The sequence below is a fragment of the Haliaeetus albicilla genome, chromosome 19 (assembly GCF_947461875.1).
Source record: "Haliaeetus albicilla chromosome 19, bHalAlb1.1, whole genome shotgun sequence".
Classification (NCBI taxonomy): Eukaryota; Metazoa; Chordata; class Aves; order Accipitriformes; family Accipitridae; genus Haliaeetus; species Haliaeetus albicilla.
Genome location: NC_091501.1, coordinates 7,528,579 through 7,553,815, shown reverse-complemented (window position 1 = coordinate 7,553,815; position 25,237 = coordinate 7,528,579). Strand labels below are relative to the sequence as shown.

The following is a 25,237-nucleotide window of genomic DNA, read 5'->3' as shown; positions in this document are numbered from 1 at the left end:
TTTTGGTTTTTCAGAACAGCGTTGGGCAGAGCTGTGCCATGGCTCACCCCAGCTTCTCCCTGAGCTTGTTGGGATCTCAGCAGTGTGACCCTGCCTCTGGGGGAGCAGTGCGTACACCTCAAACCCTTTTATAGAGGCACGGTGTTATCGGCTTTTTTGCACTCAATGTTTCTGATAGCTGTGTTTGCAAGGCATCCCCGAATGTGATGTCAACTTTAAATAATGTTTATGGAAGCTGGAGACAGTAGTAAGATATACAAAGCAACTGGCAAATTTTATGTGACAGAAGGGGGGTGAATCATTGCTGCTTTGCTGGTGAATAATGGTGACCCAAGCGGTGAAGGTGTAGTGGTCATGACAGATGCTTCTGCTCTTTTGGACTATACTGTTTGTCATGTGAGGGAAGAAACGGGTACCTTATTCCAAGGAGTGGTGTGTTGACTGTATGACTTCTGCCTAGACCAGCTCCCACATCTATTTGCTGTGCAGGGCTGGGTGAGTGTTTCCCGTAGACGTCAGCAGTGGCCCCTAGAAGGAGATGCAGACCTCACTGATGAACAGCATCATCGTTTTAGTATTCTTTAAGCCATGTTTTGGTGGTTCCTTTTGGCATACTTTATTAAACGCTGCATGAGGAGAAGAGGCAATGGCTGAGGCAATTGGTAGCTCTATGTGAAGGGTGTTACCTGTTAAGTGGAACGGGGATGACGTGCTCCATGGCAGCACAGCGAGTGAGAAGAGGGACTATCTGATCATGCTCCTGGCTTTCCCCAGACTACCAGTGTGATTTTGGGCAAGTCTGACCAGGGCAAAGCTTTCTTATTTTCTGGGTAAACAAATCTCTTTCTTTTGTTTCCCTTGGGGCCTCTTTTTACTCACCTGCAAAATGATGTAGATGGTGTTCTGGAATAGATAAGTCTGCTTTTTCATCAGGTTATGGTGAAACACTTTGAACAATTTCTCTGGGCGCTTTCTCTGGTAGATTTGGGGAGGCTGGTATCACTGCTGTCTTTAATGGACTGGGCCACTTGAAGGCTGGAGGGAGATTAAATTATTTGGGAATAGTTGCAGAGTGAGTGGGGCTGTAAATTAATGCCAGGCCTGAGCTCTGGTCTATAAATGAAGGTGTCCGAGTAAGGTGGGTCTCCAAGTTAATAGTGCCGGAGGACACTTCTCTGCTGTTCCATTCTGTCCTTGACCAAAACCATTGATCTTTGATGGGTTTTTGGTGGCAACTGAGAAATGACTACCCAAGATCCATCAGAGCAGAGGTCTGCATCATTAAAGCGACACCTGGCTCGTGAGAGTGGTGTAGGGGAAGTTTGCCATGTGTTGCGTCTTTTGGAGAGTATGTTTGCATGTTCATCACATAACCTTCTGGAATTTGCTGTGTAGCCTTTAAACAGCATGTACTGCTAAATTAAAGCCAGCTCTGGCATGATATGTAGTAACAGTGAGCACAAACCAGCCATGCTACAAAGTAGCTGGGTTAAGAGAATGAAGATAATGTATAGTTGCAATGGTAGTAGCATACAGATAGACGCAGTGTAATCACTTAGACTGGAATTTACCTGGGACTGCAGGATCCCTGTGATCATGCACAAGAAGTAGGAACCTTCACCTTGAGGAGCAGCGCAATAGTGATGTGACTGAATAGGAGGACTCCTGTAGCTGTTGTAGTAAACTTAATGGGCTTCTACACATGGACTTAAAAAAAAGCAGGAATATTTCTTAGGTGTGATTGTCTGCTGTTCAGTTTTGGCTGTAGTCACGTCAGTGTGGTACTGGCCTGGAGAGAATGGGACTGGACTAAAAATGTTTCAGTCCTTGAAATTAAAAAGGGAAAGCAATAGACTCAGGGCTGCAATGAATAAGAGCAGCCTCTGTTGTTTTAAATGAAGTTGTAACTTGCTCACACTACCTGTAAATCTGGAGTCTAGTGGCATCATATCCTGCTCACCTTCTTATTGCGATGTGAAGAAATCCATATTCAGAAAACCAGTTCTTCCATGTCAGCAGGATCAGTACGTCTAATAATGGCCAGGTATCAGTTGTAATGCTAAAATTATAGCAGGCTCGGATTGGCTGTTGAGAACAGTTGTTATCCATGAGCCAACAAATTTAGCTGAGTCTTAACTTCATTAGCAGTGTCTAAATGCATTAGCCATATGCTCCTCAGCATATGGGTAAATACATAACAATTTATTTTCATTAGGGTTTTCTTACAAGTGCTGCTAACCCAAGCTCTGCTAGAAATGTTTACAGCATGACACGTCTCTTCAAATAAGAAGCTGGCCTTCTGTACACCAAGTCATCCTGAAAGGGTGGCAAGCAAGATACTTCCCCCACCGTTTCTGAGAGTAGGAAGGTACAGCTGCTGTGGCTCTTAACCACTGCAGCTATTCAGGCTCAGTTTCTGCAAGGCTTTACATTAAAATGAGTAATAGAAGGCTTTGGAGAACTGCCTATTCAAATATGTGCCATTAGATCCCTGATATTCATTGTGTACTGTCTTCTGGCTGCCTACGGTGCACCTTAGGTGGCATCATCTCCTGGTAGCTTTATCTGGATGTAAAACTCATGACCCTCTGCTGCCTTCTTCCTCCGCTCCCCTCCCCAGGCAGGACGTAGAGATGGAATATAATTTTCCCTAAGAGGGACTGAGTGTGAAATTGGGTCTTAGTCATGGCCCATAGTCAAAGGGATGCAGTACTGGAAAGGGCAGGGTGGGTTTGCAGGATGGGCACTGGGGCAAGGCTGTGAGGACTTCAGTAGCTGCAGATGTGGGACAGATGCAAAGCAGCCATTGTGTGCTTGGGTTTCTCTTAATTTGTCAGAACTAAGTGAAACATTATTTTCTGGAGCGCTCTTTTTTTTGGTTAAATATTTATGTAATTTGATCCAGAAATGCAAGTTGCCTAGAAAGACATGGAAGTGTAAGAAAGGACCAATCTTATCGGAGAGGTATAAAGATCAAAAGTTAATCTAATTGTCCGCGTCCTCAGAGGCCTCAGCACGTGTCTAAGTGTAGATGATAATGGGAAACCAGAATCAACCAGAGCTGGATTCTAATCAGGTTTATCTGAGAACTGACTGGGGTTTTTTTGTGGTTGTTTTCTTTGGGGCGGGGGGGGAGTGTGTGTGTTTTAGTTGTGGTTTGTTTTGGGTTTTTTTGGTTGTGTGTTTGGGGTTTTTGTTTGTTTGTTTTTTTAAGGAAAGAAAAAAGAAAAAAGTTATTCAACAGGAAGTCTAAACAAACCTGTGTGCTTTAAAAACATGTATTGCAAATTGCTGGGTTTTCTTTCTGTTTTCACCAAGTAATGCAGTGAAACAGATGATACAGTCTTGGGTTGTCCTTGTAAACTTTTCATTTTGGTTCTTTGTTATTAACCTTTTTTTTTTTCCTGCTTCCATTTTGTAATTTTTAAATATTACATTGTCGTGGTTTAACCCCAGCCGGCAGCTAAGCACTGTGCAGCTTCTTGCTCGCTGTCCTCACAGTGGGGTGGGGAGAGAATCAGAAGGGTAAAAGTGAGAAAACTCGTGGGCTGAGATAAAGACAGTTTAATAGGTAAAGCAAAAGCTGCGCATGCAAGCAAGGCAAAACAAGGAATTCATTCACCACTTCCATGGGCAGGCAGGTGTTCAGCCATCTCCAGGAAAGCAGGGCTCCATCATGCGTAACAGTTATTTGGGAAGACAAACACCATCATTCCAAATGTCCCCCCCTTCCTTCTTCTTGCCCCAGCTTTATATGCTGAGCATGATGTCCCATGGTATGGAATATCCCTTTGGCCAGTTTGGATCAGCTGCCCTGGCTGTGTCCCCTCCCAACTCCTTGTGCCCCTCCAGCCTTCTTGCTGGCTGGGCACGAGAGGCTGAAAACTCCTTGACTTAGTCTAAACACTACTTGGCAACAACTGAAAACATCAGTGTGTTATCAACATTCTTCTGGTACTGAATCCAAAACATAACACTATACCAGCTACTAGAAAGAAAATTAACTCTATCCCGGCCAAAGCCAGGACAACATGTATTTTAGATGACTTCTATTAAGGGAGAGGGAAAAGTGAAATGTTCTTTGGACAGTTGCAGTGGTGCAATTTTAAATATTCAGGTAGAATCTGAATATTCAGGTAAAATCTTCACTGATTTGCCTCTGTTTGCTGTTATGTCGATATACTGAGGGGAAAGAGCAAGCCCTGGATAGGATAAGGCACCTTGTGACTCTAGATGGTAGCCTAGGAAAGAAGTACAAAGAGGTATGAACAAGAAATGAGTGATTGATACATGATTTTTGCAAAGGTTACGGCTTGCAAAGGGATGAACAAATCTACCTTGATCATTTCATACGCTGCAACATATAATGTGTGAAAAGTGTGTGGCAAGGCAGCCAGAGCAAGGGTGGCATCTGAGTTATCCTTCTTTGTGTTCCGCATCTGAGGACAGTCTTGGACAGGAGCACCTTGCAGCCAAGGTGGGGTGGAAAAGGTGCTTGATCACGCACAAGGGGGAAATGGGAGAGCTTTGAGAAAAAAAGCTACGGTTGGTGACCTTATACCAGGGTTCTCTATTTTAATAAAGAGTCTCATATAGTTCATGACAGATAGAATTAGGGACCATGCAAGTATCTTGTAGTTATATTTGTGTTTATATTTTTCGCTACCTTTTTTTTCCCCAATGCCCCAGGGAGCCATCTCGAAGACCTCATAAATGCAAGATTTCATTTTCTAATGCTATTTCATTTCCTGGATGGAGGACCTGCCATGAGAAGACCAGACCTCAAATTATAATAGCCCTATAAATAACTCCCTAAGGCAAAAGGAGAAAAGAAAGCTTTTGAAAGACAACCGCAAATGCAAAAATGGAGGTGTTTGGGTTCTTGCAGAACCAGACTAAGCAGCTCTAGTTAGGACGTCATTAATTTAGTGTAAAGTTTTTTGGGGTTTCCCTGTTTATCTCTGTGCTCTGTTTACTTACAAGCCTATATCTCAAAAGTCCTCTGAGGTCTCTTACTTGAGTTTAATTTTCTGCAGTGTTTTGGTGCTTTTTAGCCTGTCCTTAGAGCCTGCTAGAAAATGGAGTCTCCAGGTAAAATTGAAAACAATCCAACAAACTGACTAAAACAAATACAAGCACAAATTGAGTAAAAATAGTCTGAAAACACAACTTTTTCTTCTTTCTGGGTGAAGTAGTTTTATTTCAGCAGACCCAGACTGTCTGCCTGCTTTCCACTGGAAATCTGTGCAGAATTGGCACATCGACTAGAATAAAAACATTCCCGAGGAATCGGCGCGTTCTGTCAAAACATTTGAACAGCTCCCATCTCCCAGAGCGCAGCTCTGCTGCGGAGCCGGCAAAGGGAGCTCTGCAACGCGTGGTGCCGGCTTCCCCTCCAACCTCCTGTCTCGAATCCACCTTTTCACATAATTACGGGCAAAGTGCTTCAGGTTAAATTATATCTAGCTGCAGTGGGAGTAGAAAAGGAGGTTTGTGAGAGCCTAAGGGCTGTCCTTTCTCAGTTCCCACTAAGGCTGTGTTGTACACGTGAGGAAAAGTCAGGAGGTGAGGCTGTAGGACTCCAGTATCTTTCTGTAGCAGCCTGGGTAAATGTACTGGCCAGGGATAGCCAGGCTGGCAAGCTGAGCTCCAGGAGAAGTCCTGCTGTGCAGGGACAGGATTTCCCCTTGATGGATGCTTCTGTCCCATGCCTCTCGCTGCTGCATGACTCTCTGCTACATGTGAGCTCAATCTCCAGCAGCAAAGTTCAATCTCTGTGTTGTGGAGTAATAATAACTTTTTTTTTAATGACTTGATTAATTTAAAAAAAAAAGAAAGAAAGAAAATCATAATCTTTGGCTAGAAGAAGATACGCAGCAATTACAGAATGTAACTAAGCAAAGTGTGATTAGCCTCAACCTTTGCAGCAGGACACTGATTACTTTACTTTTGCTAAGTAGTATCTTAGTCCTCTAGCACTGAAATAAAGGGGATCTCACTGGTAGCTGTACTCGGTATGAATAAGAGTGGTAAAATCAGGCCTGCAGCCAATTTACCAGAGGTGCTGTCTGTCTGTTATTGAGACCAATTGCTTAGGAATGTAATTGTGTCATTCTTGTTACCAAAATTGATATCCCCTGACTGACCGCAGCTAAATGAGTTTTTATTTTTGCAGAATTTCTGGCCTGTTGCATGATAAGGTACTGTGATGGACAGTATGCAATCAGTGGTTTGAAAAAAATGAAGTTTTTCTTCATATTTGAATATTTTCTTCATATTTGAAACTGTGCTGATGAACTAGCAGATGGTGTCCTTTAAGGCTGCACAGGTGACAGTAGCCTGTTTGAATGAGTATCATACCTACTTGTCTAAGCCCCGTCCAGCAGAAAAATCCTTTATAAAATAAAAGTAAACAAGGTGGGAAGGCAAGCAGCCCTATGTACGTACTTATTTTATACACCATGGCACATGGCAACATAGCAATTCAGAGCCATTTTGATAAAAAGTGGCATCACGGAGAAATGCGGCGGAAGAGAATGATCCATGCCATGTGGAGCAAGGAGGGCAGAGGTGGCTTATAAACCAGCCCTAGCTCTGCTTGGGTTAGTGGCAGCGCAGCAATCTTAGAGGGGGTGGGTTGTGAACGTGCATTCCTAACTCTATTACTTATCCCCTGGGCCAGAAGGGCCAGATGTGTTGCATAGGCAACATATTTAATATGTGAATGATCATCCCTGATGGATCCCCTCCAGCCAGTCCAAAAGTTGCATTACTGGGCCCCAGCCCACTTCACATAGAAAGACAAGACCACCCAATCTGGTGCCTTTAGGGAAGGGAGAAGGTGGAATTACTGTGATACTTTGATTAATAATTTCTCATGCAAGCAGTTGTACACTTTGTAGCAAAAATGCTTATATACTGGTGTCCAACCCAAGGCAGCTAAAGCCACACAGTGGCACCTAAAAGCCTAACCATATGATTCTCACTGGAGTTAACAGGCATTATTACTTTCAAATGTTGCTATAACTCCTTTTCTTTTATTTACTTATGCAAAGTCTAGCATGCTGCGCTTGTAAATTTTGGCCTGAGTGTAAACCATGCTGGCAAAATATGGTCACCTCTGGGACTGAGGCGAAGGCAGTTTACCACTGTATGGCCATATGGGAGGGGAAAACCTGTTAAAATCCTTCTATGGACAATTATGGCAAATATATGTTAAAAGGCTTTGAGACCTTGCACAATGACGAGCCCGTCTCTTCCTAGGAGAGGTAATGGGCTGAAACAACAGTGTCAGAATTGAAGCCTCTTAATATATTATATCACTGTCTTACAAAGATCTGAGACTTGGGTTTGTGCAGACTTACCACTGTCCCAACAGGAGCAGTCACTTGATTTGCTAAAAGCTTATCATCTGCAGAGGCAGACCTGGAAGAAAGGAAGTGTTCTTGTAGTTTTACGGGCAAAGAAACTAAGGGCTGTGGCAATAACAGTTTTGCTTCACCACCCATTGAGACCAATGGCCGAGTGCCCGCTGTCTTTGCTGGGCATGGAAGCAGGTAGCGAGTGACTCCAAGCTTGTGCAGAAACAGGTTGTGGCGAGGCTGCAAACTGCCTTCGCATTTAACGGGCCCTGGCGCAGCACCGCTATTGCTGCCACCTTCTCGGAGCTTCCTGTTGCTGCAGGAAAAGTTTGCATTACATGGAGGAGGATAATGCCTCAAAACATCCCCACTGGAATAAATAAGCATCTTAAGTCGAGAGTTCAAACACAACTTGCTTTTCTACTAATTCTGTAGTCTGGTAATTTTCGTTTGGCATAGAAAAAAATAGGAATAAGTGTTAAATTCATGCTTAAAAGATTGCCTCTCTTCAGAGAAATTTGTTATCATTTTTCTTACTTTCAACAAGGAAAACTTGCTTTTGCAGCAGAGATTTTGACATTAAGTGTCTTGATAGAATAATAGGCGTGAGATGGATTGCAATCTATTGCCTCAAGACTTTGCCAATCATAAACTAAAATCAGTTAATGCATTGAGTTAAATCTTGCTATATTGTGCAATGTGCTAGTAGTATTAAAAAAATCAATCCAGAAAATATATTGATTATATTATCTCCATAGCAACAAACAATAATGGGATAATGCTAGCTTAATAATTGTGCTTTGTGAAAACCTTTCAGAATAATCACTGCATTGTAATCTTTTCACAATATGGAATGCAATAATGCTTCTTCCTTGACTGCAGTCACCATCAGCACTGCGTCAAGAGATGCTGTTTTTGTGTGCATGCATATGTATTCATGGGTAATTTTGCTCCGGGTGAAACAATTTAGCAGACTATTTTGGGATCCATTTTTAAATGGTCAAGACCACAAATTGGCAATTGTTTTCTATGTGGTTTGTTTTCTCCCACCTCCTCTGACAACTGGCTACTGTAAAAAGAGGCCATTAACATTCCTTCTCCTGCATCTTTCTTTACGAGGCACAAAGATTTTGGCATGTAACAAAACTAAATGTCCAGCTACTGTGTTAAGGATTTGCGGGAGAGGGGAACTCTGCTCTAAAAACGTGCTTCAAAGCTGTTCCTTTAATTGAATTTCATCTATCATCCTCTAGCAATGACCTGTTCCACAGGAGCTGAGATATTTGCCTGTATTTTGGAGGACCTGATTCTCTTGTGCAACCCGCATTGTCATATAAATAACCTGAGGTTGTTATGAATAAATATATGTATATTCTTACATATAAGTAGGGGGGTGTGTGTCTAACATTTTTAGCTTGAAATTTTAGCAGGAGAGTCAGAGGAATAGATATATACATTCTTCATCTGGGTCTTGCTTTTATTTTTACTTCCAGATCAACCCTGTAATTTTGATCTTGAATTAAAAAGAGGTGTTGACCCAAATGTATGATGGAGAGGCCAAGTTTTTAGAGTGGTCAGAAAAAAAACCAGTTCAATCCCTGAAGTTTAAGCAGCCCCTAAACTGTCCTGTCTCTACGAAAGCCCTCAGGGACCTGGCAGTGGATCAGGAGTCCATTTACCTTCTGGTCATGCCACCGGTTCCTGGTGTAGCTGCTGCGCAAGGGCTGGGTTTAGAGATCAGCCAGCAGAGAGTAGGCTGCTGTCAGATCTTGCACCAGGAGATTATCCGTGGCTTTCATAGGGTGCCCCGTACTATCCCCAGTGGTACGGTGGGATGCCCCTTTACTTCCCAGGGCGTGAGTGGATGCCACGTTCTCCAATGGTCACTCCTCCGGCCCCTTTCCTGTGGGACAAACACTGATGTCAGACAGGTTAAACTTTTAGCACCACTTCTTAACAGTGATTCATATTATTTTGATTCTTACTTCTGGACAGAATTTGTCCTTCAAATGACCCATAGTTTGATTTCTTACCATTTACCAGACAGGGGTCCCCTTTTCTTTGAGGACGCCCAGGAGGCAGCCCCTGCTTTGGAACTACTATTTACAATATGTGACTGTCTTGGAGCCAGGAATGTGCAAACCCTCGACTCTGTAGGTGGTGGCACTTTGGTACCGTATACATAAGAAATGCAGTACAGTGCAAGCGCTGACGGTTTTCCGTTTGAGATGATCTCTTCATAAGGAGCTTGATTGTGCTGTTGTCCCCATGCAATTGTTTTCCTCTAGAGTCCCTCCAGCTTGTTACTTTATGGGGAGGGTGTGATGGAAGAGTTGTTTTCTGTCCCAGGCAGTAGTTACTTTCTGCCAGTGGCCCAGTCCCCTAGGAATGTGGTTGATTCACAGGGACAGGGAGGAGCAGTGGTTGATCTCGACTTCGTGCCTTGTGCCAAAGCATCTAGTTCTGTATAGCTGTTGTACTGAATGAGGGTGCCAAACCCCTCTTGCCTTTTCTGGGTGCAGATGAATGCAGTTATGAAAAGGCAGCTAAATACATTGATTCCTCTGGAAAATATCTGGTGTTTGCAGGTGTGTGGCATCATTTAAAAAAAAAAAAAAAAAAGCTCAGATGGATTGACAAGGTTCTTTTTCTGATGCTGCTGCAGAATCCAGCCCTGAGTGATGATCTAGAAACAGAAATGAATGGCTGACACAAGCCAGTTCAATCCCCACCTCCAAAACCAAGCTCCTCTGTCTATTGTAATGTCACAGTTGAAGCTGTGACTGTGCTTCTGCTCTGCACGCCCTGTGCTCGCCCTGTGTGCTGGCCAGTGGCCTTGCTGATCCCTAGAGCTGTCCCAAATTCTTATTCCACTGCAGCCTCCTGTTTAGTTTCCTTGTGCTATCTCAGCTCCTACTGCTCTCCCAGCCCGCTTTCCAGCCCACACAGGGGTTGGCACTGCGTGTTTCTGTCTGTCTCTTCCTAATCCCTTGTTCCTGGGAGGCCTGATACGGCTTTCTAGTGTGTCTGTTTTCCATGCTTGGATCCTACCAGCTACTTCATGGGTCGCTTGGGTCTTAAACAGTGTTTGGCTTCAGGACAGAACATGAAGAGTAACTTACTTTATGAAAACAAGGAGATTTTGTTGGAATAATTATTTTAAGATAGGTGAAGAGTCAACTGCCTGGTGTGATACGGCTGTTGGGTCTGCAGCTTGTCTTGTTCTCGAAGGGATAAAAATACTGTTCTGCATGAGATATTACAACACGTGTCTGTCCTTATGGGTTTAGGGGTAGGTCCGTCCTACCTGTTGGACTATTGGTCTGGGAGCAGGATGAATCACACCGAGTGTTCGTTCACATGGCTAGGGTGAAGATGCTTGTAGCTCAGCAGCCGCGTGCCTCCTCATGCCCTGCTGAATGTATGGGCTCACCTCAAGGCTTGCGTGTGTCAAGCTGGCTTGTCTGCCCTTAACCTTGTGGCTTTTACAGAGGTGCCATGTGATAGATGGTAGTAAAAAGGGACCTGTCATGCCTATGCCTGGCCTGTCCATGGTACAGATAGCAGCATGCTCTGTTCTGCATCAGAGGCCAGTACAATCTGTAAGGACATTTTTCTCCTTTCATGCTTGAGAGCCTGCATCCATACAAGGTGGGAATTAGACAAGAGGAAGCTGGGCTTGTCCTGCTATGTTAAAATACAGAAATAGTCCTAGTATCTTTCAGTAATGCATTAAGTGGCGTGATTAATGTCAGTCACATGTAATGCTCTTTCCAGGTCTCTTCCCTTGATGGAGTACTCTGCGTGCAGCCTAGTGCTTTGATTTGGGTACTGTTTTGTGTCTTAGTGTCATCGCAATAAAAGATCAAAATTTGGGAACTGAACACAGATGGAGTTTGTGATAACCTTTAGTTCTTTCAGATGTATGTTTCAAACCTGGTGGTCACTGATAATTAAGTGGCATTGATTTCATAATCAGTTCATAAGCAATGGTAGAGCCCCTAGCACTATACAAGGGAAATGTCTCTGAGGAGGCCAAGATGTTATCACCCATTGACTAAGTAATGTTGCTTCCTAAAGCTGGGGTATTCTTGAAACCAGCCTGTCTAAATAGTATCCACTTAGGCACAAGTGAGTTAAAGCAAAATGAGATAGCCCAGAGTTTGCATCAGAAGAGAAAGCTTAACCTCTGTAATCCTAATTCTGCAGGTGAAGATGCAAGGTTTGCATGTGGACATGTAATTTTTCCAGTACTTATTTCAAAGTCTGTTTGCACTCTATGGTACCTAAGAGAGACTATTGCACAATGGGATTGGTTCATATCTTTTATCCTTAAAAATGATATTTTTATAATCTGAAGGAATCTGCTGTTGATGGATCTGAGAAGGAGGGGGAGACTCTTCAGAAATGGAGAAACTTCTTGGAGAAAAAGAGTGCCCGTCTCCCTTCTTGGGAAAGAAGTCAACGTTCGTTTCTCCAAATGCCAATTTTTTGCCTCCTAAACCAGTGCTGTGTTGTCAGAGTATTCCCAAAATGTTTGTTTTCCTTAGATTTAGCTAGCATGTCTGTCTGTCCTACAAGAAGTTGTTTCCATTTCTTTAAATTACACAATTACTGCTTTGCTTCCCTTAAGGGAGGCCAGCAAAGGAAACTAATAAAATTCATTCACCATTAGTAAGATGTGCTGAATGCTTATGCTAATCCATCTGAGAGACATTGAGCACACAGTGAAAATACACGTTGCAACGGTCTTCTATTGTACAATGAATTCCCTCCTATAGAGAGCACTGTAATTCTCTGTTTTCCTGTTGTAATTCGAGGATGTAGTAATATTAAGAAAGACAACAAAGATGGTTAGCGATCCAGTGGAATTACATACAAGAAGAGATTGTGTAGGAGAGAATTACACTCAGTTTGGAAAGACGACAACTTAGAAGAGATTTAGTGGAAATTACATACTCTAGTAACAAAAAAAAAATCCATCATTCCTTTCTCTTTTTTTCTAGTTTCTTGACTTGTTATAAATATATATTTAGCACAGGATCAGAAATTGCAGTGAGTCTGCAAGACCTCATATGGAGCCTTTCATGAACACACATTGCACAAATTGTATTTCTCTTTGTATATGTCTTCATAATGACATGTTTTCTGTTTTTGATAAAGGTTCCTAGAAGCCTGAAGAGGTGTCTTCTGTGACATTTAGTATTAAGTAAAATAAGGGCCTAGCAGGTTTAAGTGTTATCTAGACAATAGTCCTAATAAAAATAGTATGGTTGCAATTATAGCTCTACAGCAGATATAAACAGGGTCTAAGCTAATGGCAGGCAACTTCCAAATAGATAAAAAGAAATATTATTTTAGCCAGTGTAATCAGTCTGGAGAATTCATCATTGCAAGAATCAGGGAGTCAAATACAGCAGCTGGAATAAGTTGAGGGTGCAGATAATTTTATGACTAATTACCTTTGTAGCTATGCATATTACGATAAAAGTAATTGAATCTTAAGCTAACAGTTGGGTGAGGAGGAAACCCTCCCTCTATTTAAAGCATTTTAAAGTTAACCGTGTATGTAGGGTTGTTTTCCTCTTGCCTTTCTCCAAAGCCTCAGGCATGTGGTATGTCTGAAAGCTCAGAAATAGATTGAATTTGTTGATATTCCTATTTCATATACTGTCTGTGTTTCTGTGGTAGAGAAGGAATGGTTTTGTAAGATACCAAGAAGGATGACTGAGAAACCTGCAACTTGTCTCTGGTGCTACCATTGACTTCTTGTGTGGCATTTGGCAAATTGCTTAATCTCGTGTACTTCCAACTCCCCACCTGTGACAGATGGGCACTTACCATCCCAGAGATGTTGTGGAAATGAAGTTTGTAAAGTGAAATGAGATTGAAAAGAGAAAGACAAAAAGAAAGTGAGAATCTCATTGCAGTATGCCGAATTAACGTATGAGGCCATAACTATGTGGGAATGCTTTGGAAAGTTAAGGTGAATCAACTAGAAGTGTGAATGCAGCGTGCATGTATGAAAGTGCAGTAAATCTTTTCCATGAGAAGAATCTCTCTTATTCTGGAAGTGGCTGTGTATCACCTTGAGGGGCTGGCATAGATGGGCTGGGTTATTCATCCTACACTCCATTTTTTTCTAAGTATCCATGTCTTATCTCCTGTGCCTCAAAAACCTCCTTGAGGTTCTTGCCCCCACTATTCTGACTGGGAGGCTGTTCTAGAATCTTACTACTTTGATAGTCAATAACTTTCATTTAATTTCTAGCAACACTTATCCATGGCCAGTTTATACGCATTTGATCTTTTAGTAATGTAGGCCTTTATATTAAATAAATATTATTCCCTCCCTGATGATTACTCCCAGTACATTTATAGACAGCAAGCATGTCTCCTCCCTTTGGTCTGCTAAAATGAACCTTTGGTTTACTAAAATGAACTCTCCTAATTACGACTTGTAAGACAGGCCTTCTGTTCCCTGAGGATCCTTGTAACCCTTTTCTCCACTCATTCCATTTTTAATTCATTCCTTTTGAACGTGGCTCATCAGATTTCCATGTATCATTCCAGAGAAAGCATATCCCAGATATTCTACATTTGTAGCTTCCATCATAATTGTTGATCATCATTATCCTGTGGTTGATGTGTCCATACAGGTTTTTCCCCTCTCTTAATTTCAAACAATAATCTACTACTACAGAAATTCTTGGAGTCAACATAGTCCCTCTAAGGGTGTGAAGCTTTGCTTTCAACTAAAGACTCTCCTCTGTTGCAGTTGTTCAGGTTCTTTAGGTCATCCAGTTCTTCTGATATGACAATCTCAATTACTCTGCCTGCTGAGGAAAGAATCTGTCTTTCAACCCAGAACCATGAACATACTTCACCGAAGTCTGTCTGCTTTTTGTGCCCAAGTCAGCCCTCAAAACATTGAACAAGGTTTGTCCTAAGCCTGACCCTTGAGAAATCTATAGGTTTCCTGCTTTCATGCCTGTACTTTTTCATTCAACTCAGTCCATACTCATTTCCCTACAGCTTTCGTGTTTACTGTCTCTCAATTTTTATCATTATCTTCATCCCTTTGGGTGTGATGACTGTTTGCCTGCCACCAGACCAAATGCATTACTGAAGCTTGTGTACATCTTCCACTGTTCCCTCACCTAGAAAATGTGTTACCTTCCCAAAGAAAGATAACACACAGTGTATCCCATTTCCCATTCCTCTGACTCTCTTTCCTTTAGGTATTTGCTCTGAAGCAGGGTGCCAGGTTGTTACCGATGGGCCAGAAGTGGTCCCTGCGGGACTGTTAACTGGCTGCAGCTGCTCTGTCCAGCCATGCCACTTAAGCAGTGCTGGTGCTTACGACTCAAATGTTAAAAACATATGGTGGGGTTTGTGAGAAAATCTGAGGACTGTGTGTGTTCCATGCACTGGGAAATCTTGCATGCTATTGAGGTCAGGCTCACAACTGTGTATTTACTTGCTTGGCTTCCCCTCCCTCCCGCCGACTCTTCAGTTACCAGCCTATTAGAATCAGCCATTAACCTGGTTAATGGGGAGAGACAGCAAATACCAGAAAGGATGATGTGCTTTTCTTAATTCCCTCTTGGAAACCTGACTGTTTTAAACTGTAAATGTCTCAAGAAAAGGCTGAAAAAGGTCCAAAACATGTCTTGCTTTTGTAATGCAGGCACACCCAGGCAGAGGAGAGTGAGTTGAGGCTGTGTTCTCCTTAGAGAACTTCACTGGCAAGTGATCTTTGGGGGTGAAAGGGTAGTGCCCTGCCAAAACTGCCAAGGTGGCTTCGAGCTGTCTGTGTGCAGGCTTCGGTGTGGTGAATCGACATGACTGAATCATATTGTGCCATCTGATCCTTTTGGGTGATATGATCCATTGAGGTGAGATCTCGATGCCATCTGATCCTTTGGGTGATAGGATTCGATCCCAAGAGCCTCGGCCCTCTCTGACCAGGGCAGGTGATGGACAGCAGAAGGAGAAGAGGGGAATGAAAAGCATGGGGTAAGGGCAGAGAGAAAGAGAGAGCTCATGCAAGAAAGGAAACAACCATCTTTAAGGGAAGGACTTGAGCAGTTTCTCCGAACAGTGATAAAACAGCTCCTTGTTCCAGACAGCGAGGGCTAATGCAGCACGTAGAAATAAACCTGCCCACTTAGTTTTTATTAAAGACCTGAAAAGGTAGAAGGAAAAAATTTACAATTTGTTTGGTATTTAGTTCAGGTAATTTTTTTTTTAAATTGTGTAATGAGAACACATTGTCCAAATTTTCATATGCAGATTCAATTAGTGTTCAGTTAATTAGCCTTTACAGATGAGGATTAACTTAATTACATAACACTAACCTCTCTTAATAACTATTAAGGGTAGGAAGGCTGCTTTTAATAAATTTGGAAGGGCTATATGTGTTTTTTAAAATCTGAAATGGCATACACATAAATTAAACCAAATTACACACAGAGGACAGCCATTAAGGGTAACGATCAAAGGAAACAAACTATGTACATGGCTCAGAATCAGGCTGGTTAGAAGTTCATGCTGTTTTCCTCCTCTTGTCTGCTGGCATCCTAGTGTTTTCACTAGGATTATTACTGGAGATGATGTACAGTCTAGGGTCATTCCTTCAAAGTGGACTGCAGTCTGATACAAGGTTGCTTTAATTAAATGTTAGCTCGTATTAAAAAAAAATAATAAAAAAATCAGCTTGGGTACTAGGTTATTAGCAGTTGTTTTTTTCCAGGTGGTCTAAATAAAAAAAGACATGTGAAGCCTATTGAATACTAAAACTCTGATCCATAAATGTCATTCATTGTCATTATGTACCATAAATAACTGTATAGATTTTTGTCTCTTGATATGAGGTGTGCACTCAAACAATGATGCTGTGGTTATTAATATCACAGTGAAGCAGAATATCACGTCTGACTACAGGGTGGTGAGGGTGTAGCATATATGGGACTAGTGATGGGATGTGGTGTCTTTGGCCTCTGAATCACAGGTTTGAATCCAAGCTGTCTTGGTAAGTGACTGACATCAAGTAATATGTGGTGCTTTTCAGAAAGGGGCAACAAAAGAAGCCTTTTTCCCTTGGCTATTCTTGCATGGGTAATGTTTCCCACTTGCAGTGGATTTTGATGGGCACACCATATCCATCTCCACACTCAGCTCAGTAGCTTTTGTGGCATTCAGTACCCTACAAAATTCAAGGACTACCGTTATTGCATTCTCGAGGTCGCTTTTTTGGAGTCCAGATTTTGAGTTACGGTCAAAAGCATGCATCTGCTGTATCCCAGCTTCATGGCCCTCTTCAAACCATTTTATCTAGTGACTCTTAGGGACTACAGCTAAGTTCATAAACCACGTGATTTTTTTTTTTTTTTCAGCTGCAGCAGGATGAAATGTTACAAAGCATCCTCCATACAGTCTGGGTCGCTTTAAGCTTCAGCTTAAGCTTAAAGTCACTTAAGTCCTCATTTGCAGCCACAAGATCTGCAGGTATCAAGCAACTAGTAAGAATAAGTTGGATATGCCTCATGTTAGACACCCCAAAAATCAAAATGCATGGTACTACTGCCTTTTTCTGAAAACTTTGGCTTAGTGCCTACACCCGTTTTCAGCAAGGAGGGAAGATGACATTGCTGCAGATTTTTTTCTTGCTGTGAGGAACTAGCAAGGTGAATATGCAACAAGGGGGAAACTGCTGAAGGATCTGTCTTGGAGTGGCAGAATCTATTGAAAAAAGGAAAGGGGATACTTGAGCCAATGGAGCCCTCTCTAAAGCCCTTTCATGTATGCACTGCTCAAGCTGAAGCCTCAACGTTCGATATCTCAAGATAGATGGTTGGCAATGACCAGACTTTGTTCTGGTTGATGCAGACCCAAATCTTATTCCCTTCCATAGGGGTTGCACCCGTATCCCTGAAAGCAGGATTTGGCCTTGCGAGTGGTTCTGCCCACAGATGCAGCTGATGATACGCGCTCAGAGGAAGAGGAGAATGCAAATTCCCTGTAGGGAGGCAACCGCCAGCCATGTAAACAAAGAAGCCTTCTGGGTGTGCAGCAGTCAGCCCACTTGAGCTGCTGTTTCCATGGTATACCAGATGCTGTAAAATATGCTTTCTTCAGGGAAAGGAGCTTTTCATACTCCTGCATTATCATGTTTGATAATGGGCTGTCATCAGGCTGGTACCTCACTGTAGGGGCCACACACAGCAAGTCCCCCCTGCCCTAACCCTTTTCTGAGTTGTTGATGACAATCCATATTCTGCAGCTTCCAAACAAAGAAAAAGCTAAGTGATTTTTCTGATTTGGAACAGCATTACTGACTATGCTTTTACACTTCATTGTTACGAGTGACTGTTTAATGTGCTACAGTTCCTCCTGATGCACATGGTGTCATCTCGTAAGACCGTGCGTTGTTTTGCTTTTCAGTTTTCTTCTGTTTTCCGAAAAAATCAGAATACATATGTTTCCATTTTTCCCTGATTATGCCCTTCCTATCCCCCCCCCCCCCCCCCCCCATTGCTTCATTATAGCTCCTGTTTTATGGCTGTTTAAGCCCCTGGGTACATGTCAGCAGGCACCATTTCTGAGTTTGCTTCCTTTCCTTGTGTTTACCCACTGGGTGATCTTGAGTCAAAGAGAGGTCTCTACCTCTGTTTTCTTGTAAAACAGTTGCTGCTGGTGGGCAGGTGCTTAGTTATCCTGTAGGTACTAAGTACAATTGCAATTATAAACCTGGACAAGCCTGCAATAATGAGCCTTGGAGCAGATCGACCTCAGCTAGTGTAAATAAGTTACCAAAAGCACTTACGAAGCTTGCTGTGCTTCAAACATGACTCATAGGAGGAGGAGGATGTTTTCAAGGTACCTGTCTACTGGAAGCTGTGTTCAGGGATGATACTGCAAAACGGGCAGAGCTATGTGGACGTGGCATATCCCCTCACTGTGTACTGAGACCACCGCAGGTTCATAGGCCTTCTGCACGGCTATTGAGAAGAAACACAAGTACCTTCGTACAACCCCAGCTTCCTCCAGCTGAAAGGCCTGCCTTGGCTTGTAAGGGATGCACACCCGCGTTCCCTCTGCCTTGCCCATGCTCCAGCCACTGCAGCCTCACCGCACTCTGCGTCTGCTGTTTGCTTGTCTTTCCCAGGCAGCCCGACGAGACCTACTCCCGGGTGCTCACCGTGCCCGTGAAGGGGGCCAGGATAGCACTGGGGCCCGGGGTGGATGGCGGGGGCAGGCAGTGGTGTGTATGTGTGTGCGGTGGTGCGGGACGTGAGGAAGTATCCTGGATTGTGGAGAATGAGCGCTTTTTTTTACGAGGATGCCGTCTCGCAATCTCTCCCGGATACTTTTCAACTCCTCTCCCCCCATCCTGCAGATGTACTTTTCACTTTGGGGAAGAAAAACTAAGTGTGGTTAATTTTAAGCCAGGGCAATCATTCAGGAGAGCTGGAGGTGGAAAACCAGTTATTGGTTAACAGGCCTGATTTGAAACGTGTTCTGCCTGACCCCTCTACTGTAGTGAGCCAGGAGCAGCGCTTCCAAGAAGCCGGCTTTCTGGAAGGCTTTTTCACTGAATCATTTAAAGCCTAGGCTTCTTGTAAATGTTAATATCCTGCTGGCTCGCTGGAATGCAGCTGGTGGATACAGCAAGTGCAATACCTACGCGTGTGCTCGCAATCCAAAGCAAAACATAGGCAAGGTTCAGGCTGTGGTTTGGGATGTCCTCCCTGACGGCCCAGGCTGGGAGGAAAGCGGGCCGGAGGGCAGACCTGATTCGGCATCGTCTCACGAGACTGGAAGTCCCTCTGCCCCGTGCAGCCGATAGCGGTGTGATACAGCAGCGCTTTGCACCCCGCGTTCGACTCTGCCCGGTAACCCCGAGCAGAACCCTGTATCGCGCTGGTGCCTCAGCAGGGCTGTAAATGTCAGCTGTGTTTACGCAGGTTGGAGTCGCTCTCCCAGGCAAAGCGGTCAGAGCGCACCGATGAGCGGAGCCTGCTTTACGCAGCCTTAGATGGCTGCCTGGAGAATAGCGCTGGGGGGAATGTGGCCGCAGGATTTCCCCTTGTATCAGCAGGGGAAGGCAGTAGGCAACCTTTGTAATGCTGAAATCATAGCAATTGCAGGCTGAAATCCTGCTACTGCTGAAGTATCGCTGTAGCAAAATGCTGGTCAGTGTGAATGCGTATGTACCTTTTCCCGTCTGCAGATAAAAGCCTCTGAGTTAGCTGTATGTGTTTGTGGTATCACAAAGGCTTTGTCCACCTTAGTTTCTGTGTGCTAATGGATGAGGCTTTTCTGCTTACCTTAGTAGTATTTTTCAGGTGAGAATATATTTTTTTCAGGCAATCATCTAAACCACCATTTTCATAATTTTATCTTTACTGTGTTTTCTTACACGCCATGCGATGCTTCAGCTTTTTGTAGCTTAAGGAAAACCTAAAGTTCTTGCCTTAACCTGGAGGCATGTTGTCCTGTAGAATAAACATATTGCAAGTCCAGGATTAAAAAAAAAAAAAAAGCACAACTGTATTAAGAATAAAAAACAGTTGAAGGGCTCTGTAAGAGGAGGACCGTAGGTGGTGGCAAGTGCTTTGCTAATTTGGGTGATAAATTAGCACCCGAGGGTGATAAGTAGGATAACTACTTTTGATTACCAGATTTTCTTTTGCTTAGTGTGGTAAAATGCTCCCAAAGCATACACACATTACATGGTCTTGTTTATTTATGTCTGTGGTTAATGTATTTACGATAGTTCATATTGTACTAGCTAATATTCTGCAGTATATCATAAAGAATAAGGAAGATTCAGTAAGAGGCATAAGTATTCTACTTTGTTAGTGAATTTTCTCTGAAGAATGAAGATAGATCACAATAGTCTTTCTTGAATTAATATAAATACAGATTAATGCAGTCAAATGTGTTATTTTTCCATAGACAAGTTACAAACACAATGCAGTATGATTCTCAAATATCGCAGTTTTGTTAAAACAGGGGTTTTTATATTCACTTTTGGGGATACATTTTGCACATCTTCTTTCAGATTAATCAATTTGAATTCATTTAGGACACTAACAATTTAGTATAGTGGCAGGTTTATTTAGATAAATGGATACCAATTTTCATCAATTATGAAAACAAAACACAGTAAAAATTCTAAAAGTTTGTTAAAATAAATCTGTTTACTGTTCTGCAGAGTGTCCCAGGTGACTGCCTTGTGCTAAACTCCAACTTTGCAGGTTTGGGGTTTTTTTAACAATGTAACTAAAACCAAAACAAGACAACCTTTCCATGTTCCCTGTGTTTCTCTTGTGTGTATTGAGACATATACTTATTCTGTTATTAATTTCTCTATTAGTTTTTCCATCCACACACAGATCAGAAAAAAATTATGTCAGGACCCCATTCATGAAATTAGTATTTAAAAAAAAATTATTAAATGGTAACATATTTTGGAGTGTAAAACCCTGATGAAAACATGTTTCAAGTCATTCCAGGTCTTCTTGGGGGTTGGGATTGTTTTTTAGTCATAATTTTTAGACTCTACTGTCACAGATGGACAATGAGAGAAAGGTGAGGTTATGAGTTAATACTGTGGTTCTCATTGAGGTTCAAAGCTTTGGTATGAGTGTTAGCAACACTGTATAATAGAGTTTCTGTTAAGGACTATTCTAAAATACTTTGTTATTTTTCTTTTATCCAGGGTTTTTGGGAAAATCACACAAAACTCATAACGGAGTATGGACCTGTTTGTGGGTAAGCTTAGCAGTGCCATCAGCTTTCTTCTTTTCTGGCCTTTGCTCTTTGGGTTTGTTGGGTGGGAGAGGAGAAAATACCAAGATAAGATATTAATCAAAATGCAGAGTGCGGTGTTTCAGTCTGGGGGACAGAGGTGGAGGTTGTTTGATTATGTGCAGAAAGTAACCTTGGCTTATTTTAGTTCAGCATTTGGTGTTGGACATCATTCTTCTCTTTCTAATTTTAATTATGTACATAAAGTTTAGTCTTTTTCAGAACTGTACAAAGCTACCAGCCTTCAATATTCTCTTTTCATCTGCATATTCTTTATACTTACAGTGAACAGCAGAAATAATAATTTATCATCTTAAAAAAACCTCAGTTTATAAAATAGTATGAATTTGGTTCAGCTGTTGCTAACTATATTTATGCAAAATTCCTAAACTTAAAATACAATGAAGTACAGCTTAGAAATGAGGCATTCCTCTCTCTATAGCTCAGTTGTGCTATCTTAGCAGTTTATTGGGAGCAAAGAGGGTTTAAGCAGTAATATCCCTTCATACAAGCCCTTCCACATTTCTGTGAATGTTATTTCTGTTCCAAAAAACTACTTTCCAGTTGTCATCATTTTAAGTGGAAATGCAGTTATTTCATAGTAGCTTCTATTGTTGTGGTCAGTTGGTGTTTCTAGCATAACTATTATTTCAATATATAAGTATCAAGCAATATCCACAAAGTACAGACTATGTCACAATTTTTCCCTATGTTCTGCAAAGGGTTTTAGACACTTGTAAGAGAGCGTATATGAATGTGTGTGTGCATATTTGATCATAAATGATATAAATGTGCTTTGTATGCTCTTCCAGCAAAAAAGCTCTATCAGAAAGAAGTCAGGCTCAGCCATATGAAGCATTTGATGCTCCAGCCACAGCCGCCTTGTGGCATTTATGCTCAGCCCTAAGGACAAAGTGCTGCAAGAAGTGATGGAAATAATGAATTCCAAGGGTTAGGTACTTGTCTAAGAGGAAATAATACAGTGTCTTAGCTAGCCAGGAATGGAGAAAGATATTCATTAACACCGTGGCAATTTGTATGTTGTGTAACAAATGGAAAATGACTGAGGCTTATTATCTCCGTGACCTTTGGTGTGATGCCCTTAAATGACAATAATGTAAGAACACTGGCATTCATTCCTCAGTGTATTTCCCTCCTTATTAATATCATGCCTATTTTTTTTGAAGCTGAATTCAAGACAAGTTGCTATTTAGTCGTCTGTCTGCTCACTCAGCCAGGCAAAGGCTATGTCATTGGAGAAAGAAATGTATAATTACAGCGTGTGAGCGGATAGATAGAAAGTTTCATTTTTCCAATCGACCCACAGCTGTTAGGGAATAAAACCTCTGTGAGACTTGCATGGGCTGCAAAGCTGGATGATGGTGGTAGTGGTCAGCCAGGACAATTCTGCCTCTTTGGGACGCTGTAGGTAGGAGGAGTGAGCAGATTGAGCATAACTACGTCCTATTTATTGTATGCATGAAAAACATGTGAGGGATCGAGGAGGTGGGCAGAGAAAAAAATGCTGCTTTTTGGTATCTCCCAGGAAAACAAAGCTGGGCTCAAACATTACTGTGCTCGAGGTAAGCTTTATTTGTAGTTGAAGAAGGATGTTTTAAAACCTGGTTTGTGAGCTGCTGTTCAATAGGTGTGGTATGTGTTGGGGGGTATTTATCATGGTCCTGTCACCTAAAGAAATTCCTTCTCCATCCCTATACGTCTTCTGTGTGTTTCTTTCTGTGGTTCTTTGAAACAGGCAATAAATGGTAGGTGCGTTTATGTGTATGGTCCCAGCAAACTATTGGATCTGGCACTTGGAAGGAGATGTGGCATTTTGCTTTTTCCAGATTGAATACTGCTTTCCAATAAGCATAAAGAGCAATGATCCTTATTTCTACAGTGGTGAAGTGAGTTGAATACAAATCTTTGGAACTGAAGCCTTTTTTTCTTTCTAAGGTCACTTGAATAGTCTGAATGATACCATCACAACTGTTTTCTTTTGTGTGTGAATTGGTTTCCTTGACAACAGGATGTCAAATCAACTTTTCAGCTTTAATCAAGTCAAAACAATATATCCCTTCCATTCCAAAAGGCCTCAAGTCGTAGAGAATTATTTCAAGTAAGGCTTTTGTAGGTCACAAAAGCATTTTTTTTTTTTTCTTCGCTCCGGTGTGCAGATCCAAAGGAGAGGTGATGGTATTACTCTTTTATAGAGAGAGACAATGCAAATAGTCTTCAGTTGTGAGTGTGTGCTGTGAAAACCGTCTGTTTTCATACCGAGATGGCCCAAGATGGAAGCCAAGGCAGAAACAAACAGCTTTGGTTTGGTGCAAAAGCAGATTTGGAACATTTCTATTCAACAGGGGAATCCAAGCCACGGACGTGACTTTTGAAGAGATCTTGCAACAGAGTGGTAGTCTTTGGTTCAGCTGTAGTTTGGACTACCTTCTATAAAAATATCTCCTCTAAAATATGCGTGCTGGTTCTCCATAACAAAAATAAAAAGTGAAGAATATCCTATTTGGCAAGCAATGTACTGATACATGTTAAGATTCGTCTTGAATATTCTCCTTTTTGTCCTAAGAGTTTTGCAGGAAAGTAGTCCTGGTTTCTGTGGAAATTAGTGACTTATGTCACTTTTGGGGGGGATTAACTTTGATGTTTTGATACTTTATCTTCACCCCCACCATTGTTCCATTTCAATTGTAGGTTGTGGCTACTGATCAGAAATAGGTGGTAAGAACAGACAAAGAAACAAAGAGCTTCTGGGTTGAAGAGGAGAAATAAAGTGGGAGAGTATACTTTATGGAATCAGAAAAGCAACTGCTACAACACGAGCAGATCTGTAGAGTCAGTGAGTTAGTTTTACTTTATATACACACTTCATATGCATTTGACCACTCTACTGCGATTGCATCATTATGACTTTACAGCACTGTAAGCATGTATGGCTTAACCTGGAGGCAATCCAGGTAGTCCTGAAGCATCTTATGAAAACACAGATTTGAACGGAGCTCCATTTCCATATAAAGAGTATCTTGTTTTTCAGTGGGTTACTTCAGCACTTTTTTTAAGTAATACACAGAAAGCAACTTAAAGTAAGACAGGCGATTTTTCTTAAGGTGTCTACAGAATTACTCAATGTCTGATGTGTGGGTAGTGTTTTGGTTTTTTCCTTAAAGATGTCCTAATATTCCTTAAATGATTTTGTAATAAGTCACTATTGGAACCAAGATCAAGCCTGGTCACTTAAATGATTGGGTAGTTTAAAGGGTTAGGATATATCACGGCACCCATCCCTAACTTGAAATGTGTCCAGGGGTGAGTTGTGATTGTAAGCTATGCTGGCAGCTGACAGCTTTTCAGAAGTCTATGCAGCCAGAGTTGGTTCTGTCTTAACGCTTGACTTCTCCTCTCCCAAAAAAATGTCACTGTAGATGGCACTAGTTAGCATTTCTGCAGATGAGTCTATAATCAAACAGTTGTGGACAAGAAACAGGTTTTTCTTGCTGCTCCTCCTGGCCTTTGCATCAGGGCTGAGGCACACTGGTTAGTCACTGCAGAGGTTTGGGGCTTTCCCCTTTTGTGGACAGAAGAGGGACATGTGTTTCTAGGATTTGGGCATCTGGAACTTTTCTCAAAGCCTTATCTTTCCTTCTGCCCTCCTCAAACACCTCGGGGCAAACCTGAGGTGGACAGGGGCAGGATCTCCTCCTACAGGGAACAGCTGATGTCTTCATCATGCAGTTAATTTACCTGAAGAAATAGTGTCTTTATTGCCATTTTAATTTAACAAACTTTTTTTTTCAACCTTTCTGTTTCTAGCCTTATTCTGTTTTATGTGGAAAGAGTAATCCCAAGACAGGTATTCTCATCTTTGTCTCTGAAGGCTCATGTAAAGAAATAATTTAGTTTTATGAAACAATCTTATCCTTTTGTATTGGGGTTCTAATGGACTTACTACCTCTCCTGTGGACCTTCCTTTATTTTGATATTTTAAAAAAATCTGCTTTTCATATTTCAGCCAGAGAAAATCATACCTGGGCAAGGATAGGGGG

At 42.0% G+C, this 25,237-nt stretch overlaps 1 protein-coding gene across 3 annotated transcripts in view; it reads left to right on the top strand.

Moving 5' to 3' along the window:
- TBXAS1 (thromboxane A synthase 1) overlaps nucleotides 1-25,237 on the top strand; it is a 242,626-nt gene that overhangs the window by 71,958 nt on the left and 145,431 nt on the right. For all 3 annotated transcript variants that reach the window (XM_069807488.1, XM_069807487.1, XM_069807485.1), the window contains one exon: nucleotides 21,091-21,143. In XM_069807488.1, coding sequence (XP_069663589.1) covers nucleotides 21,091-21,143 — 53 coding nt within the window. The remainder of the gene's footprint in view (nucleotides 1-21,090; nucleotides 21,144-25,237) is intronic.